The sequence below is a fragment of the Brassica napus genome, chromosome A9 (genome assembly GCF_020379485.1).
Source record: "Brassica napus cultivar Da-Ae chromosome A9, Da-Ae, whole genome shotgun sequence".
NCBI classification, from domain to species: Eukaryota; Viridiplantae; Streptophyta; class Magnoliopsida; order Brassicales; family Brassicaceae; genus Brassica; species Brassica napus.
This window is the reverse complement of record NC_063442.1, coordinates 8,061,884-8,079,411: the sequence shown is the minus strand read 5'-3', so window position 1 is coordinate 8,079,411 and position 17,528 is coordinate 8,061,884. Positions and strand designations below refer to the sequence as shown.

At 31.6% G+C, this 17,528-nt stretch overlaps 3 protein-coding genes across 3 annotated transcripts; 1 reads left to right on the top strand and 2 right to left on the bottom strand.

Moving 5' to 3' along the window:
- Positions 1-110: 110 nt before the first annotated feature.
- LOC106450519 (monodehydroascorbate reductase, chloroplastic/mitochondrial) lies at positions 111-3,734 on the bottom strand. The gene is made up of 17 exons (XM_013892197.3): positions 3,507-3,734; positions 3,267-3,432; positions 3,082-3,181; positions 2,910-2,987; positions 2,703-2,774; positions 2,461-2,579; positions 2,275-2,359; positions 2,089-2,178; positions 1,850-1,951; positions 1,650-1,739; positions 1,461-1,541; positions 1,264-1,335; positions 1,091-1,185; positions 902-990; positions 738-800; positions 617-657; positions 111-469 (listed from the first exon to the last, which is right to left on the bottom strand). The coding sequence occupies exons 1-17, from the start codon at positions 3,514-3,516 to the stop codon at positions 350-352; spliced, it is 1,473 nt and encodes a 490-aa protein (XP_013747651.2). The 5' UTR covers positions 3,517-3,734; the 3' UTR covers positions 111-349.
- Positions 3,735-4,921: 1,187 nt separating this feature from the next.
- On the bottom strand, positions 4,922-6,630 carry LOC106450526 (protein ROH1). Its single transcript, XM_013892208.3, has one exon. The coding sequence runs from the start codon at positions 6,347-6,349 to the stop codon at positions 5,111-5,113; it is 1,239 nt and encodes a 412-aa protein (XP_013747662.1). The 5' UTR covers positions 6,350-6,630; the 3' UTR covers positions 4,922-5,110.
- Positions 6,631-14,030: 7,400 nt separating this feature from the next.
- Positions 14,031-16,606, top strand: LOC106377635 (transcription factor MYB86-like). Its single transcript, XM_013817900.3, has 3 exons — positions 14,031-14,484; positions 14,597-14,726; positions 15,580-16,606. Exons 1-3 carry the CDS (start codon positions 14,352-14,354, stop codon positions 16,424-16,426), a joined length of 1,110 nt encoding a protein of 369 aa, XP_013673354.1. The 5' UTR covers positions 14,031-14,351; the 3' UTR covers positions 16,427-16,606.
- Positions 16,607-17,528: the final 922 nt, after the last annotated feature.

Below are 17,528 nucleotides of genomic sequence, written 5' to 3'. Positions count from 1 at the left end.
ATGTTTTTTTATCCGGGCGATTTTTCGGGTTGTCTCATATATAGTTTATGTGTTGTTTTCTACAAATTTACTGTCATAATGATCACTTTGCAGAACAAACCGTTTTCCAGTTAAAGAAAAACTTTAAATCAATATTAGACTATCATGCGAATTTATGTGGAGCAAGCTCTGTTATGAGCAAAATATGAATTCTGAAAAAGAGACGACAACTTATTCATGCAGATTATTGACAAGAGTGCTCTCTATAAAACCATTTTCAATGGAAAGATGAATACTTTCACCAGGAATAAAGATGTTGCTTGCTTGCTTTCTCTGAAACCGAAAGCTATTATAAAATTTATCAACTCTCTTAACTCTGTAGAGCGGCTTGAGCAATCTCGAGGGCTTCTTCCACTGAAGATGCGCTGGCGAGTTTAGCCTTGTCCACAATTGGTTGACTTCTTGCTAGCTTTGGGAGAAGCTGAAACTCCTGTGTAAAGATAATATACACAACAATGCAAAGGCATTATTAAACCCAATATATAGCTTTTATATTCGTTAATAAACCCCATATGTAATTGATTGCAATGGTTCAGATTCATATGCTCGATTGAAATGAGGGAGCGTCTCTTCTTACCTCTGGAGAACCACTTTCTACAAGAACACCTTTCAACCTGCCTGTGATAACATAATTACTCATAAAAGTTAGTTAAATCTCTAAAGCTATGTTCTAGCTAGTGCAATGGCCAATGATTTACCAGAATCAATCCAGAAGGTAGCGATCTTGGGATCGAAGTTGCCAACTTCAACTGTTTCTCCCACTGGCCAATATGAATCATTCAGTGGGTTAGATATTGAAGATATATTAATTTGAGTAATTGGATGATTGTGTACTATTTAGGTTCTAACTAACAATATTTACCATTATCCCCATAAAACTGCCACCAAACTTTTCTGGAGCTGCCTTCATACTCGAATACTCTTGAGTAGAAGTACGGGAGATAATCATACCTGCAACGTTTTGTGCAAGACATGAACAAATAGGTGAAGAAGATAGGTTGAGAGATACACAGAAGTCTACATATTATGCCAGGGTGGAAGAAGCGCTTACGTGTCAGTGTGTGCAGTGAGCAGAGATTTCACGCAGTGTTGTGCAGAACGGCGGGCGTGATCAACATGTTCAACTCGGGTCATCCGATCATATATCTATTAAAAAGACAATAACATGATGAGTTTACACAAAACAAGATTGGTCGATTATGTGTTTATCCAGCAGCAAAGTACCTTTAAAGGGAAGGCTGCCACATCTCCAATAGCGAAAATTCCAGGGGTACTTGTTCTGAACAAGCCATCAACCTGTGGTTACGAGCTCTTATCAGCCTTATTGTAGAAAATACTAATGTAATTTCTCTTGAAGTTATAACTTCAAAACTGATGAATGCTGGAAAATGAATCATTAGAATGTTTTGCGATAACAATACCTGAATGCCTCCAATAGATTTGTTCATGGACAAAGTTTCAAAGGGGCCAATAGCAGGCTTAGCTCCAATTCCGATCACAACCTGTAATGTAAACATACACAGGTTGAGCAAGAGTCAACATTCATTGACCAGTCACAATTTCCATTTGAAAGAGTTGTTGAAGTTGCATAATTAAAAAAAAAGTTATACCGTGTCTGCCTCAATTGTAGATCCATCCGCAAGCTTAACAGCTGTTACACGCCCATCCGAACCAGCTTCTAAGTTATTTATCGAAGCGCCCTGTTCAACAGAAAAGAGGAACAAAGTTTACTCACTGTGTTTCTAAAATTCTTAGGTTTACAGGAAAACAAATGCTTTCAGTGTAAGGCATTGGTCGTGGGTTGTCTTACCTTGACAAACTTAACACCATTTTGACGGTATAGCTCTTCGTATCTCTGAGCAAGTGATGGAGTGAACAATCTTTGCAAAAGCTGATCTTCGGGGAATACAATCTATTGTTGAACAGGGGAAAGCCCAAAAGCAGATTAAGTTAGTACATCCAGATAGTTTGTTTTATGCACCGACTTACTGAAAACTATACTTCATCAGTAGCACAATTTAGAGATTAAAGTCTTAACGGAATACTAACCGTTGTATCTAGGTTCCACGCAACGGCAGCAGCAGCAACCTCCATGCCGATGTAGCCACCACCAACAATGACAACTTTCTTTGACTTTCCCTGAATCATGCCAAGGGAGTTTAGAGTTTCCTGATGACGCATTGTGAAACATTTCATATAGAGATGACATAAGTAGTAAGATTGCCCTTAGCTTACCAGAGATGAAATAAGTGAATCAGCATCTGCAACCTCCCGAATATAGTGAACCCCAGGCAAGTTTCCACCAATTTTATCTGGGAACCTGCAACATAAAAAATAGAAAGCAAATATTCAATATATCAATGGACAAGATTTAGAAGCCCTGGTGTTTTTCATTGCAAGTAAAATGTGTTCTTCAGTCACCTAGAGGCAGTACACCCTGTAGCGATAATCAGGGATCCATATTTTAACTGCTTCCCTGTGTTTGTCGTGAGAGTTTGCTTTTCAAAATCAGCTCCAGTCACAGGATCTTCATATATCATCTGTTCAAAAACAAATGTAGAAGTTTCAACACAAGAGAAGATCACAACAAAAACCACCCATGTAGATTCCAGTACTGGACGATTAAACAAACTTAAGACTCATAAATTTGGGAAAAGAATGACCTCAATCCCTTTCTCCTTGTACCAATCTGGTGTTTGCCTCTCTCCACCACCTCCAACACAAGTATGAAACCCCTGGCACATACATCAACCCTCAATATAAGTGAGAAACAAGCCTAACGAGAACCCAATCCACAAATTTCATGTCTCCACCAAATAGCAGTAATCAAAAACAACTCAAATCAAACATTAGTGTATAAGTGGGCTTACTGGAAGACGAGCAGGCTTCTTCTCTGGAGGGAACAAGTAAGCTTTTGTCAAGGCAGGTCTCTCATAAGGCGCATAAGCCTAAAGACGACAACAATCAAACAGAGAAAGTAAAACCAAGGGCGATACGATACTGAAGAAGAAGAAAACACTTAAGGGATCGATCTTGATTCACCTCTTTGGTGACAATACAAAGGCGACCATCGGCCATTCCGTTTTCAACAAAGGTCCTAGCTGCATACCCCGCCGCATTTCCTCCCCCAATTATCACAAACCTAACAAGATTTACGCCATTGTAAACTCAATTCGGATTCACAAATTCGTCTATCCAGATTCGAAAAAAATCAGAATACAACTAACTCGCGATTCTCGTTGGCGAAGGAAGCAGTGACGAGGCCTCTCGAAGCGATTCTGGAAGAAAACCGAGCGGGAAGACGGCGAGCGAGGGAGGGAGAAGTGGGACACCAAAGAGACAATCCGGTCTTCGCTGGCAACGTGGTGGATGCTAACGCCATGGCTCTTCGTACTGCAACAACAGAGGGATTAGATCTAGGGTTTGAAACCGAGGAGGAAGGTAAGAGTGAGTGAGAGAGGGGGGACCTGGAGACATTTTATAAGAAGAGCCCAAAATAATTAAATTATTGAAGCGAGTGCGAGTCTCCCTGTAGTGTTGGCTCTAGAACAAATCTAAAGGGCATAAAAGGCTAAAAGAGTTCTTCGATATTGCGATTGATCAAGAAGGGAGAGGATTATTCAAAAGATGGAGCTGACTTGTCTTTTTGCTTTTTCATTACTTTGTCCTTTAACCAACAAAATTAAACAAGAGTTGCGATTTTTGTGGCAAAGTCTAATTCTTTAACCAAACTATACCGTATTCTAGGCTTCTTCTATCAACAATACACAATTTTGGTTCGTCAATATTATTATGGTCTAATTATCTAGCCTAGTGCATATCAGTACACTATATTTTATTTTAACTATACACAAACTTTTGACTGATAAAACCGTTATTTTTTAAGAACAACAACCTGGTTGTTGGTTGCATTTTTATCTTCATACTTATTAATTTTTTGTTTGTAAAATGACTTGCTTCATCTTTTGTCTGTAAAAAACTATTTCAAATATATTCATTTTCAACTTTATCATTTATCATCAATAACATCTAATAAATTTACTAATTTTATCCAACTATTTTATTTTAACAAAATCCAACTGAATTACTATTTAATATAACCTAAACATTATCATATAATAAAATTATTACATATGATATAAACATATAACAAATAACATTAGATTGTCAAAATTAATAAATATACATTTTCTGCAAATGATTAATATAGTATTCGTAAGTTTGAAATGAGCTTCAGTATCCTAGAATCTTTACATCAATATAAAATATTGGAAATGAATATTTAATTTTTCGCTATCAACATCTAATTAGATGAAATTAGTATTATTTTTTTAATTAGTTAGACAATATTGACATATATAATTTATTTACGAAAATGTTAAAAGCCAATTTATAATTTACAAGGTTTATCTTAAAATGAAAAAATGAATCATATTTTCAAATTTGAAGTAATATTGTTTGTTACTTCAAAGTCAAGAAAAACTATGAAATGAAATATTATTGAAGAAAAAAATTCTTTAGAATAAATTAAAAATGAAAATGTAGCACAATTGTATATACACTTTTATAGAAGAAAAAAAACTACAAAAGTTTATAGCTTTTTAATAGAAAATCGTACATATATCCGAAAATAAAGATCATGGTAAAATACTTATCATGGTTAATTTTAATTTTAACCACTTTCACTGAAACAGTTTAAAACACACACAAAATATCAGAATTTTTCATTTCGACGTGTAAAGCTTAGAAGCCACAGTGACATTCTCTCAGATATTATAAAAGATAACAATTTCCATATATTTTTCTCTCCTTCAATTTAAATGTCCATAAATGGATATCCAATTGGTTTTGTATATTATGCATTAAGCCATTTAACAAAAGATTAAGCAAAATTATATATGAAAATGTATAGAAGAAGATGTAGACATAATGATATGGGCCGGGCCGTTCCAGAAGAGTTCTGAAACCCAAACAAGGACAGAAAAAACACACAGAGCTAAGAAAATAAATATCTTATAACCCCCCAACGAATTACAAAACTTTGAAATGTCCCCCAAACATTTTAAAATCTTTATACAACTGGCGCTGAAAGTTTCCCGGCTTGTTCCAGCACCTCCAGAATCTCCGCACGACTCCGCACGATCCTATGGAAAACCTCTCTGATCTGTTGCTGCAACGGCACAAGCTCCTCCTCCATTCTCCGGCATATCTCCGCCATCTCCGCCACTTGAGCTGCCGCAGACTCAGCAGCCTCTTTCTCCGCCGGATAATGAAATCCATCGGCGAATTCAATCAGCGAGTGACCAAGCTTCTCCATCCTCGTCATCTCCTCCATCAACCCCGCTGATCCTTTCTTCTCCTTCTTCTTCCACTCATCTCCGATCTTCTCGTGGATTCCGACCAAACTCTGAGCCCAATTCAAATGCTTCGGCACCGGCAAGTGATTCGCTAATCCAGCTCTCTCCTGACACGGAACCGCCGCCGTTAGAACCCACATTACGAACACCGTTACAGTGCTCATTATAAACATCGGCAGAGGCAACCCCGCCGCTTCGTTGCCACGCGGCGGCGTCAGGTTGGCCGTCATTGCGTGGATCTGCTTCGCGGCTGACCAGTTTCTCCCGACGGCCCACGACGACGATTTGAGCTGACCGATCGTCGCTCCTCCTTTACTCGCCGCAGACGATCCGCCGCCGCGGCGACCGAACGACCACGATCTCTCTACCGTCTTGTTCCCTCCGCCGCCGCTGCTTACGTTCTCTTTGTCCTCGATGCTCAACGCGATGAGTAGATTCGCGAGCGCGCGTTTCGCTCGCCTCACGTTACCGTCTCCTAACGGACGTTGCTCCAGCGCTGCCACGGCGATCTCAGCTAGGCGCTGGTAATGTCTAACGGAATCGATTCCGTTAACGACGGCGGTACAGATGTCAAGCGCTTTAATAGACCGGTCTAACATTTCGGGAACTAACCGGTCGAAAGGCGGTTTAGAAATCTGGGTCGGGTCACGGCCCATTAAGAGAATCGCTTTGAATTCGGCTTCGCAGCAGAGGAAAACATCCATAAGCTTACGAAGCCAAGTCACGGACATAATCTGCTCCGTCGCGGCTACGGAAGCAACAGTGTCCGTTTCATCGGAGGGTGGTTGTGGTGGTGGAGGAGGAGTGAGAAGCTCGGTGAAACGATCGGCGATGTGTTTTTGGAAAAGCTCGAGATCTTCTTGCTCTTGTTCGGTGTTGACGTCGGTGAATTGGTTGCGACGAATACTAATCCGGCCGAGGAAGGATCCTTGATTGTCCTGCGCAGGTCTCATGATTATATTGAGTCAATAAGAAGATTGGGAAGGTTTTAGAAATGGTCGATTTATATACGGGGGGATAAAGAAATTTGTGGTCCCAGAGGTTAGGCAAAAAAGAAAAGTAAAGGAAATTTGTGGTGTGCATGTCTTGTCGGAAAGCTTGAGACCCGTTCTTCGTGCGCAGTTACCTCTTTTTGTGTGTCCCATTTTGCCCTTTGTAGTTGTTTTTTGGCATCTTTATAGTATTTGATTTGAGAATATGTAACTTATCGTGATACGTAGTGATTGGGAAATATTCAAACTGCATGATGTTTTAATAATTAAACTGAAATAGATTTTGATCCGCGCAGGCGCGCGGATGTATATTTTAAAAAATATGTTAATATTTGTTTTTCATGTAATTATTAGGATTTGGAAAAATGAATCCGAGGAACATAACCGATACCGATCCAAAAATATAGTACCAAACCCGAACATAAATTGATTAAATATTCTAGTTATTCAAAATTTTGTTATTTAGAGAACCGAATCTGATCCGAACCGAAGTATTTGGGTATCCGAATTTATCTAAAAATAGATTTATATACTTATATATATTAATTATTTTTAGATTTAACGTATATAAAACATCAAAAATGATACTTTTAAATTGGTTTAAATACTTGAAAATATATATAGATAGTCAAAAGTAAATATCTGAAATAGTTAAAGTATACTCAAATCACCAAAAATACTTAAAATAATTATTAATTCCGTATCCAAAATTTTAAATCAAGCCAATTGATATGTTAAGCTTAAGTATTATGACATATGTTATTCAAATTTATATGTAATATATTATTTTATTTATACATTTTGAGAAATTTAAAATATATAATGATTTAAGACTTTAAAAATAATTTAAATTAGTTATCCAAACCCAAACCAAACCCGCAAAGATCCAAATCGAACTCAAACCAAAATTTAGAAACATTCTAATAAAGCTGAAATCTTTGATCCCGAAAACCCGAAATACAAACCGATCAGAACCAAACCCGTATGGGTACCCAAAAGCCCATCCCTAGTCATTATTATATATCGTATTTTATCATCATATAATTAATCGTATTTTATATGTACCATCATATAAGTAATCATATAATTAATAGTATTTTATACATACCATCATATAAATAATTACATATATTATATTTTTAAAACTTAATATGAAATATAAAAACCATAATTTGAGTTGGTATTTCAAATTGGGCTTTGTATTATATTTTTCTTATATATATTGACAATATTTTTTTATAATGGTTATTGAAATAGTTTAGTAAAAATCTATTTTTGAATATATGTATATTTTTGAATCAATTTTTGATATAAATCAAATTTGAATTATTATTTTGATTTAAAATATGTATATAATTTTAAATTTTGTTTTATGGTTAGTTTAGAAAAAAAAAATTTAGGCAATTAGATTGACCCATTTTGGTATATTTTAAAAGTGGCCTAGATAACTTTTAATTTTTTAAAAAAACATAATCCCATTACTTTTTTTCTTAATACTACTATTCTTGTTTTCAAACAAAAATATTTTTTTTTTAAAAGACTGCAATCTATGTTTCCAAACACTCCAAATTTTTTAATAGTTCTATTCAAGTCTCCAAACACTCCAATTTTGTACTTGAGTTTTAATAAGATATAGATGCTCCTTTATTTTAAAAATATAAGAATGTTAATCATCTAAACCAAACCGGTTCAATGTGAATCAAGTTGAACTGATATTTAGATTAGGAACTGAACCTAAGTTTCTTATTTTCTCAATAAACAAACTAGAATCAAATCAGAAATGCAATTGATGATGAAATGAGAAACTACATGTTAATGTAAAGTGTACTCAATCAAATTTTAGTTAATTTATATTTAGATACTAGGAATTGAGTTTAATTTATCTATTTACAAAAATTGATATGGCTTTCAAAAAACACAATATTATCTAGTAGAGTTAAAGACTCTTTGGACGGTTGGATTTATTACTGAAACCATTTCGAGTAGCCAAAGACAAGGTGAAAGACTCGTCCATTAAGAATAGAATACGAGCTATAAACATGATTAAAATATGTGTCCAAAAATATGATTAAAATATTATTAAACTAATAATTTCACTATTTATTTTTTAAAATTATAAATAAATAATAGCATATTTTAAGCAAAAATAACCTGAAATAAATATTTTAGAGATTAGAAAATTTATTGACATACAAATTATTAAATCAAATAAAATTATGACATTAACTTTTTCAAATTTAAACCTAAAATAGTTAAAACTATTAAATTTTCTACGAATGATTTAAGATCAATCAAACACGCTAGAAATAAAACTATGCTAATAATACTAAGATAGTTTAATTTATTTTGAAAAATACAAATTAATATAAAAAAGAGTTAAATTTTTTAAATGGTTGGATTAATTAATTAATGAAAAATATTCTGTAGTTTGGAATAGCTAAAATAAATTTTAAAAGACTTTGTAAACTGTTTCATACTTTTTAAAATCTTTCAGAATTAAAAAAATGGTTAACTGTTATAGATAATTACAGATATGTATATAAAAAATGAAATTATGGTATTATATATTAAAATATATAAATCATTTATAGTTTCTAATTTTTATTTATTAGACAATAAAATATTATATATTATAAAAACTTTTAAAAAAGTATTTGGTATAATTTTTAATGATTAATATATATGCATATATTGTCTTTATATATTCTAAATCCGAAATAGTTTTAGTAAATCATAATTTAACAAGGTCTTACAAAATTTATTGTCTTTATGTATTCTAAATTAAATATTAAAATATGTCTGGGTCAAAATATTCTTCTAGAATCTAATCAATTAAAACAAAGTTCTATTTTTTTATCTACTGCCAACAAGTAATACTAAGACCATCTAAAAAACTATTTAATATGACATATTTCATTATTTACATTAATAATAAAATAAATTTAAATTTAAATTTATTTTTAAGTATAACAAATTCTGTTGAGAAAGAATCTAACAAAATCCTACAACCTTCTAAATATTTTTATAAAATAGCACTTAGTTAATTTCGTAAATAATATATAACTTTATAATTCAATATTAATTAAAAATTTATTATAAAACAAGAAAATAAAATTCTATACTATTTATATATATATATATATATTTGTTATATTATGTATTATATTAAAATAGAAGTACTATATGAATTAAATATGGGTAAATTTATCTATTTTATTTTTAAAATAGCTTTATTTAAATAAATTATCACTCATCATTAAAATGTGTTAAAATTCATAAATTAAAATATATTTTTTAGAAAAAAATTATAAACATAAATTTATTAACATAGGTTAAAATTTTATATTTACAACTGCATATTATTTTATTTTTTATTTTGAAACTCTCAACAATATTTTGTTTAAAAAAAATTAATATACAAAAATATAAGAGTTTATAACTAACCATTAGTTCATATATTATTTAAAAATATGTTATTAAAAACTATGAAATTTTAATAACTCATTCAAAATATTAATGACAAATCAAATTTAATATTTATATTAATTATTAAAATATTCTTAGAGATATATAAAAATCTTACCAAAATTAAAATTATTTATATAAAATAATGTATTAATTTAGTAACAAAAAAAATTCGAAAATCATATAATCTCCCACCTCAAATACAGTTGTGTAATTTTCCAAACAATTTTGACAAAATATAAAATTTTAAAAATAAGTATGCAAACTTAAGGTGATAATTTTAAAAAAAAATTCAAAAGGTATAATCATAGATAATAAAGAATAGCCTCTTGAAATGTAACATGAAAAAACAAACTATGTTATAAAATTTGAAGTAATCTAATATTTTGATGTCTTAATTTAATAACAAAAAAAAAACTTAATATCATAACATCCAAAAACTATTCTATATCAATAAAATTTACTAAAATAATATGATGGATGCTACCATGTATATATTTTACTAAAATAATAGATTTATATTCACAATATATAACACTAAAATTAAAGTTATATACTTAAAATATTTATAATAAATTAAAAGTATACAATCATAAAATGAAAAATATCTGCACGAATTTGCGGGTCAAAATCTAGTTTGATATTAAAATTCTCACATATATTGTGATCATTAAATATCATATTTATACTTATAATACTATTGAGCAAGTTATTGATCTTTAATTAGTAAAAATGTGATTATGTATGTCAAAAAGGAAAATCATGCTAATCTTTGTGAAACCAAAAAATTATGATTTGGAGTATAGAGGTCTATCTATCACTTCTCAAAATATTGATATGAAACCAAAAAATCAATTAGAAAGATCGAGATAAATCATCGAGACACACACACTGTAGAAAAAAAAAATTGCGACATAAGTTCACAAATTCAGTCAGATGAAAATTTGGCGGATACATTTACCACGTCACTACTTCAAAAATTTGTTATCATATTAAATTGCATTATCTCAAAAATATCAAGTGATGTACTCATGAAAAAGAGTGGATGCATGATACGCTCTTTTCCTTTAATTATGTTTAGTTGTTAAAGAAACCACATCATATGTGTGTTTAGAAGCTATTTCATATAACGAACATCCAAAAAAATATTACGAAGAATTATTTAGATCCTTAACTATTATAAGATTTGTATTCTAGATATATAGGTTCCTTAATGTTTACATATATTCAAACACTGTATCCATATATATATATATATATATATCTTTAATTTGGTTATCTTTGAAATAATACAACGCTAAATTTTTTAATGTTTTTTCTTTTACAACAAATTTCAGCTTTTAGAAAAACCAGAAGTATATGATCATGAAGAAGAAAAGCTTGATCAAAAAAAAAAAGCTTTCAGCGGACCTTGTGGTCCAGTGGTAGGAACGGGTCTTGAATGTAAACATATTCCGGGTTTAATCTTTTTGCTGTAGAAACTAAGTGACATTGTTCTGCTCATCACCACGGCTGCGGATACGTCCGTATAAAAACCGGAAGAGAGCCTGTTGTGGGCTGCACCTCCCATTCGAAGATTAAGTCTGTGTTTTTAATAGACCCGTGTTTAACCCTTTTCCTTTTAAAAAAATGAAGGAGAGAAAAACTTAACAGTGTATGGTAGAGACATCTCAATCTAATGATTATCATTAACTCGACCAACCATCCCTTGAAAGGCTTGTTTTTAATTAATTAATTAAAACATACATCATACGGTTAAATCAAACATTGTGGACCCAAACTAAAAGGGTTATTTCCTTGCTCCTCCTTAAAGGTAAGCGCTTAATGATTTCATTGATATAAACCTAAAACTAAATTTAAGTTGGAGTATCAATATATATATGTATATTTTTTCAAATGTATATAATGTTCCGAATTATTACCAATTGCTCATTTTTACAAATTTAGAGGTTCCTAGTTATTACGTTCCGAGAAACTATGATTAATTACTTGAATACTAGCTCTTACTAATAGTAAGTGTGTTTGGTTTTGAAAAACGATTCTTCTAGATTGAGTAGAATAGAGAAATAGCTGAGGAAAAGATTGCGATATAAAGAAGCAAAAGTCATCTTTCTATGTGATCATATTCACATCGATGTTTGGTAACTGATTTGCTCCAATCCAACGGCCCCTCTTCTCCATCAATTTCATCTACGTACATAGGGTCTCACCATACATGTGTGTATGGCTATCATTTTGAGCAGCAAATCATCTTCTCGATCACGTTGATTGAACGCTGACACTACGGAATAAGTTCGTATAAAATGAGTGGAATTAACGGACGGAATATATGAAATGAAAAAAAAAACATAAAAAAAAATAATGGAACAAGAGTCTAATGATGCATGCAGAGTACTGTTTTAAACTGTTTCTAGTGAATGAATTCAAGTGGAGATTCAATAACACTAATAACTTGTTCTATGAAATGAACGGAATTAATTGACGGAATAAGGAAACAAATAAACATAACAAAAACAGATGAACAATGTTTCAAACCTTTGGTACTAAATTTGTAGTAGGCTATAAGGGAAGGTCTAATTAATTAACAGTGTAAAAATCTGTGCATATTAGTGTATTTGTGAAATGAAAACATATGTATCGTATTGATATGTACACATTTGCTTACATTTCTTTAGTTAGGAACTTATTTGAAAAGAGGAATGTCTAATCAGTGACGAATTGATGATTAATTTATTCATGAATACTATAATGATATATAAAAGATTTTAGCACGTTAAAATTACGATGAATAATCTTCTTTATATAGGTGCCGTAAGCTGAATAAAATGCAATGACACTTTGTTAGACTCCGTTGGAATCTAATTCAAACAATGTATATGAAAATATTAATTTAATAAAATAGCACTTTGTTAAAACGAACAAAGTCCTGCCATCAGAAAGAACAAACCTGATATGATATATATGAATAAATATTGCATAAGTATTGTATCACTATCTTTGCAAGTTATCAATACGAAACAAAAAACATTGAAGGCTATATATTCTAAACGAAGCGATTTCATTTTCAACAAGGTCTCCGGATATGTCTTCTAACTAATCGAGGCCTTGTAATGGTAACTTGTACTGATTTGTATTCCAAATGCCGTCGAAAAAGCTTCGTGTAATTTTTGTAAGCTGTATGTTTTTTTTTTTCAAATGGTAAATATCATTTCAGAAATGAACCGTTAAAACTTACAAGATGTGATAAACAAACTATAAAACCTCTAAAATGTATTTTTAAAGAAAAAAAGTAAAAAAACATGGAAGAAGAATAAATCGAACTTAAAACCATTCTGTTTTAGAGCGAATATGATATTTACAGACTTGTAGTAGCCGGATTGGACGTGTGTTAAATTTAAATTTCATATATACTTACGTATATTTAAAATTAAATGTAAGAAGATCATTACAAGTTAACCGATTATTTCACTGTTCAATTCAAGATATTATTTAATAATATACTTTATACTTCACTTATCTACCAATATCTCCATTTATATATTAAGTAACCATCAAGTTTTACATAAGAAGTTGATTGAAAAGAGAGAGAAAAAGATAAATAAACGATTCTATATAAATATATAGTGGTGCATAATATTAATACCTACTACCCTAAACATTCATGAGGCAAAGTTTACAAGGAATTTATATGTTATTTCTAAATCTATATATAATGGCGATTTGTTGTATGGATTAATATCTTTTTCAAAAAAATAAAAATCTATGGATTAATCTAATTTTCTTTTTTTGAATTATACAGAGGTATCCTGACCTCACAGAAATGATCGAGACTAGTTACGTGCTGCCACGTGTCAGTCTTCTGTCCCTGACGATGCTGAAATGTTAATTCCTCAGTGACCGGGATTCGAACACAGGTGATGGTACTCACAACTGTAAATCCTTTACTACTAGAGCTAGAACCCGGTTCAATTAATCTAACTTTGGTCCTAAGGTCCTTGAAAAAGAGGCAAAAACAAAAAGCGGGAGACAAAAAGGTACGTGAAGAAATAAAAATATGAAGTGATAACTGATAAGGGCTTAACGTAATAATACTACAACAAAATCTCTCTACGTACAAACGAGCAACAGCCCATGTAATAGAAAGTAGATAAGACGTCGTTTTAAGGTTAGGTCGATGAAGAAATATCTCAGGCCCCACCCGGCCACCCCTGGGACCCGACCAGACCTTGATCTCGTCCCTTGTATATTTATCTTTGCTAAAAAAAATATATTTATATTTTATTTTGTTTTTTTGAACTTTATTTATCTTCTTTTGGGTTCGCTTTTAAACCCCTCCATTTCCTCTTCTTCTTTCTTCTATAGCTAAAAACCCTCAGAAACACAACCCACGAAAGAAACAAAGTGTGCTACATATACATATAAAATATTAATTTAAGATAATTATTGTGATTAAGTTGTTAGTTACAACTAAGTTAATTTGAAGATCGAACCACTAATCATGGGTCATCACTCATGTTGCAACCAGCAAAAGGTGAAGAGAGGGCTTTGGTCACCAGAAGAAGATGAGAAGCTCATTCGATATATCACAACTCATGGCTATGGATGTTGGAGCGAAGTCCCTGAAAAAGCAGGTACTACATTGTCTATATCTATTTAAAGTATATAATTTCAATCTGTTGACCCAAAAAAAAAAAACTTAAAGATATTCAATCTAGTATTTACAATGCCTATTTGATAAATTAGGGCTTCAAAGATGCGGAAAAAGTTGTCGATTACGATGGATAAATTATCTCCGGCCTGATATCAGAAGAGGACGGTTCACTCCTGAAGAAGAGAAATTAATTATAAGTCTTCATGGAGTTGTAGGAAACAGGTTTATATTTTCTCTAATTTTTAACCTATATATATATATATATATCATGTACTAAATTGTTTTAATAATTATGAGAAATTCTCTTATATAGTCATTTTTAGTTTATTTTCACAAAAATAGACTTTAATGAAGAAAATGACTAAAATAAATTTTATTAAAAGGTAAATATGCACTTATATCCAAAGATTAACTAATCTAGATTTAGTGTTTAGAGTTAAGGAGTGAGGTGGAGTGCGGTTTTGGGGATATGTTTTAAATTAAAAAAAAAACAAAAAAATATATATTAAAATTTTCAAAATAAAAAAAAAATTTATTTTGGTCATTTTATTTTTTGAGTGCTATTTTTGTAACAAAAACATAAAAAATAATATTTGAGAGAATTATCCTTGTATTATTATGCATATCACATATTTAAATTATTTTTATACTTTTTGATGATTGATACCAGTTTTTAATAATAAGCTTGTTGGGTTTGGGATACAAGCTAAATTATAATATATTTTATTATTATATAATCAGTTTGTATAAATGTATAAATTTATTAGTATTAATAAGTTTAGACACGGTTCTAAGCAACGACCAGCCTACGGTTGATGACTAAAGATTTATTAGCGTGTAGTTTCATTCATCTTGTTATTTTGTCTACTTGCTTGAGCTACATAGTAGTGTACATTTCAAGTCACTTAATCGAACATTCTCAAAATGTACGTAGTCCACCAGACGTACACACACATGTATGCATTATTAGGAAAAAGAAAAATGTACACACGGACACGTGCGTATATACTCATCTATCATGTATGTGCTTAATTGCTTAATGTTTCTCTCATTACTTTTGTACATCATTTTTCAGGTGGGCTCATATCGCAAGTCATTTACCTGGAAGAACAGATAACGAGATAAAAAATTATTGGAATTCATGGATCAAGAAAAAGATACGAAAACCGCACCACCACTATTATCGTCATCAACCATCTAAAACTACCGTGACATTGAACGTGGAAGCTACATCAACTGTTACGGCTCTCCCCTCAACTACCACCACTTCGACCATCGATAACTTGCATTTTGATGGTTTTATGGATTCTCCTAACCAACTAAATTTTCCGTATGATCAAGAAACTAATGCCAAGATTCAAGAAGCCCCTTTCTCCCATAAACCTCATCTTTTCATGCTAGACACAACACTTCCTGTCCTTGAAGGAATGTTCTCTCAAAACATCATCACAAACAATAACAACAATAACAATGATTATGACACACAATCAGGAGGAAGAGGAAGTGTCTTCGAACAATCATTTTTGACACATAACACGGAACAGGGAGATATGAACCTTCCTCAACAAGAACGGTTTCAAGTTCCTACGATGGTGTCAAATTTGTTCAGCAATTCTACCAATTCAAATACCGAGACAGTTACAAGTTACAAACTACCGGCGTTGGTCGGGGGAAATGTTAATAACATCTCCCAAGTTGACAATAATAATGCTCAAGATGGAGATATAGCGTCCACATTTGAATGTTTAAGGAAGCAAGAACTAAACTATGATGAATGGATAAATTCACAACAGTGCTCTAATTTTTTCTTCTGGGACAACCTTAACATTAACGTGGGAGGTTCATCTCTTGTCGGAAATCAAGATCCATCAATGACCTTGGGATCCTCTGCCTTATCTTCTTCTTTTCCTTCTTCGTTTTAAATTAATGAATCAATCACATGAGAGGAACTCATGCTAATTTGTCTATATATAAGTTTGTTTCTTTTGTTTTTTTATTAGAGGTTGTTTTCGGACGATATTTACTTTCAAGCTGATGTTGTAATGAGTGTTCTAAATTGTTGATAAGGATATGGTGTGAATATATGTTTGTGTTGTTTTCTAGCTCATGGTTTTTCTTTTATCCCTAAACTTATGTAATAAAGGACGAAGTAACCTTTCCACTATAAATAGTGACACTTTCTCATTCTCTTTGTAACAAGAAACATCTAGGGGAATATCTCCAAATGAGTCTCAAATTAGGAAAATGCCCTTGCTTAAGTTTAGAGAGGAATTATCAATATTTTTAGGTTAAGGATGACGATTAATCCCTTCGTGAAGAGAGAAGAATTGGTAAAGTACGACGATATGACAAAGGGAAAGATGTGGAAGAGGATTTCGTACGCTTTGTTGCTGAGGTAGGTCTGCAAATAGGAACAATGTAGGATAGATTTAAACCTCATAATTCTTATCCTCATCACATTTTTCAATGAAGTACTAGTTGTTTTGACCGCTAATTATGTAACAGATAGTCAGAATGATAGTATCTAACATATTTAATACTTCCTCTGTTTTTTAATATAAGTCGTTTTACAGAAATTTTTATGTTCTAAATTATATGACGTTTTTCAGTTTTTTATGTAAAATTTATTAACATTTAATGTTATATGACCAGTGATAGTATACCTTCTATTTTATTATTGGTTGATTTGTGGTTAGATAAATAATTAATGATGTTTTTGGTTTAAAAAAATAAAAAATTAATAATTTCTTAATTTACGTGCACAATTCTAAAACGATTTATATTAAAAAACGGAGGGAATCATAAATAACACTTTTTATTAGCATTTATATTAAATATTATCTTTTAAGTGGTATATTCTTTTTCGGTCTTCATCATCCCAAACTTCTTTTCAAATCCATATTTGCCAGTCTCTTATGTACTTGAAAATGGATGAGAGTAAAATGAAAATCAATCAATATTATTTCAAACTCACTCATAACGCTTCAGATGAGAAGAGAGATGTAGAGTTGGAGAACCTAGAAC

Bases quoted from the DNA above. Each gene is read 5' to 3' on its own strand.
- LOC106450519 (XM_013892197.3), bottom strand. The intron at 2,988-3,081 runs GTGAATCAAGAT...TGTCGTCTTTAG, and splicing joins TTTGTATTGTCACCAAAGAG to GCTTATGCGCCTTATGAGAG. The intron at 2,775-2,909 runs GTAAGCCCACTT...TGTATGTGCCAG, and splicing joins AGAAGCCTGCTCGTCTTCCA to GGGTTTCATACTTGTGTTGG.
- LOC106450526 (XM_013892208.3), bottom strand. From the start codon at position 6,349: ATGAGACCTGCGCAGGACAATCAAGGATCCTTCCTCGGCCGGATTAGT.
- LOC106377635 (XM_013817900.3), top strand. From the start codon at position 14,352: ATGGGTCATCACTCATGTTGCAACCAGCAAAAGGTGAAGAGAGGGCTT. The intron at 14,485-14,596 runs GTACTACATTGT...TTGATAAATTAG, and splicing joins CGAAGTCCCTGAAAAAGCAG to GGCTTCAAAGATGCGGAAAA. The intron at 14,727-15,579 runs GTTTATATTTTC...ATCATTTTTCAG, and splicing joins CATGGAGTTGTAGGAAACAG to GTGGGCTCATATCGCAAGTC.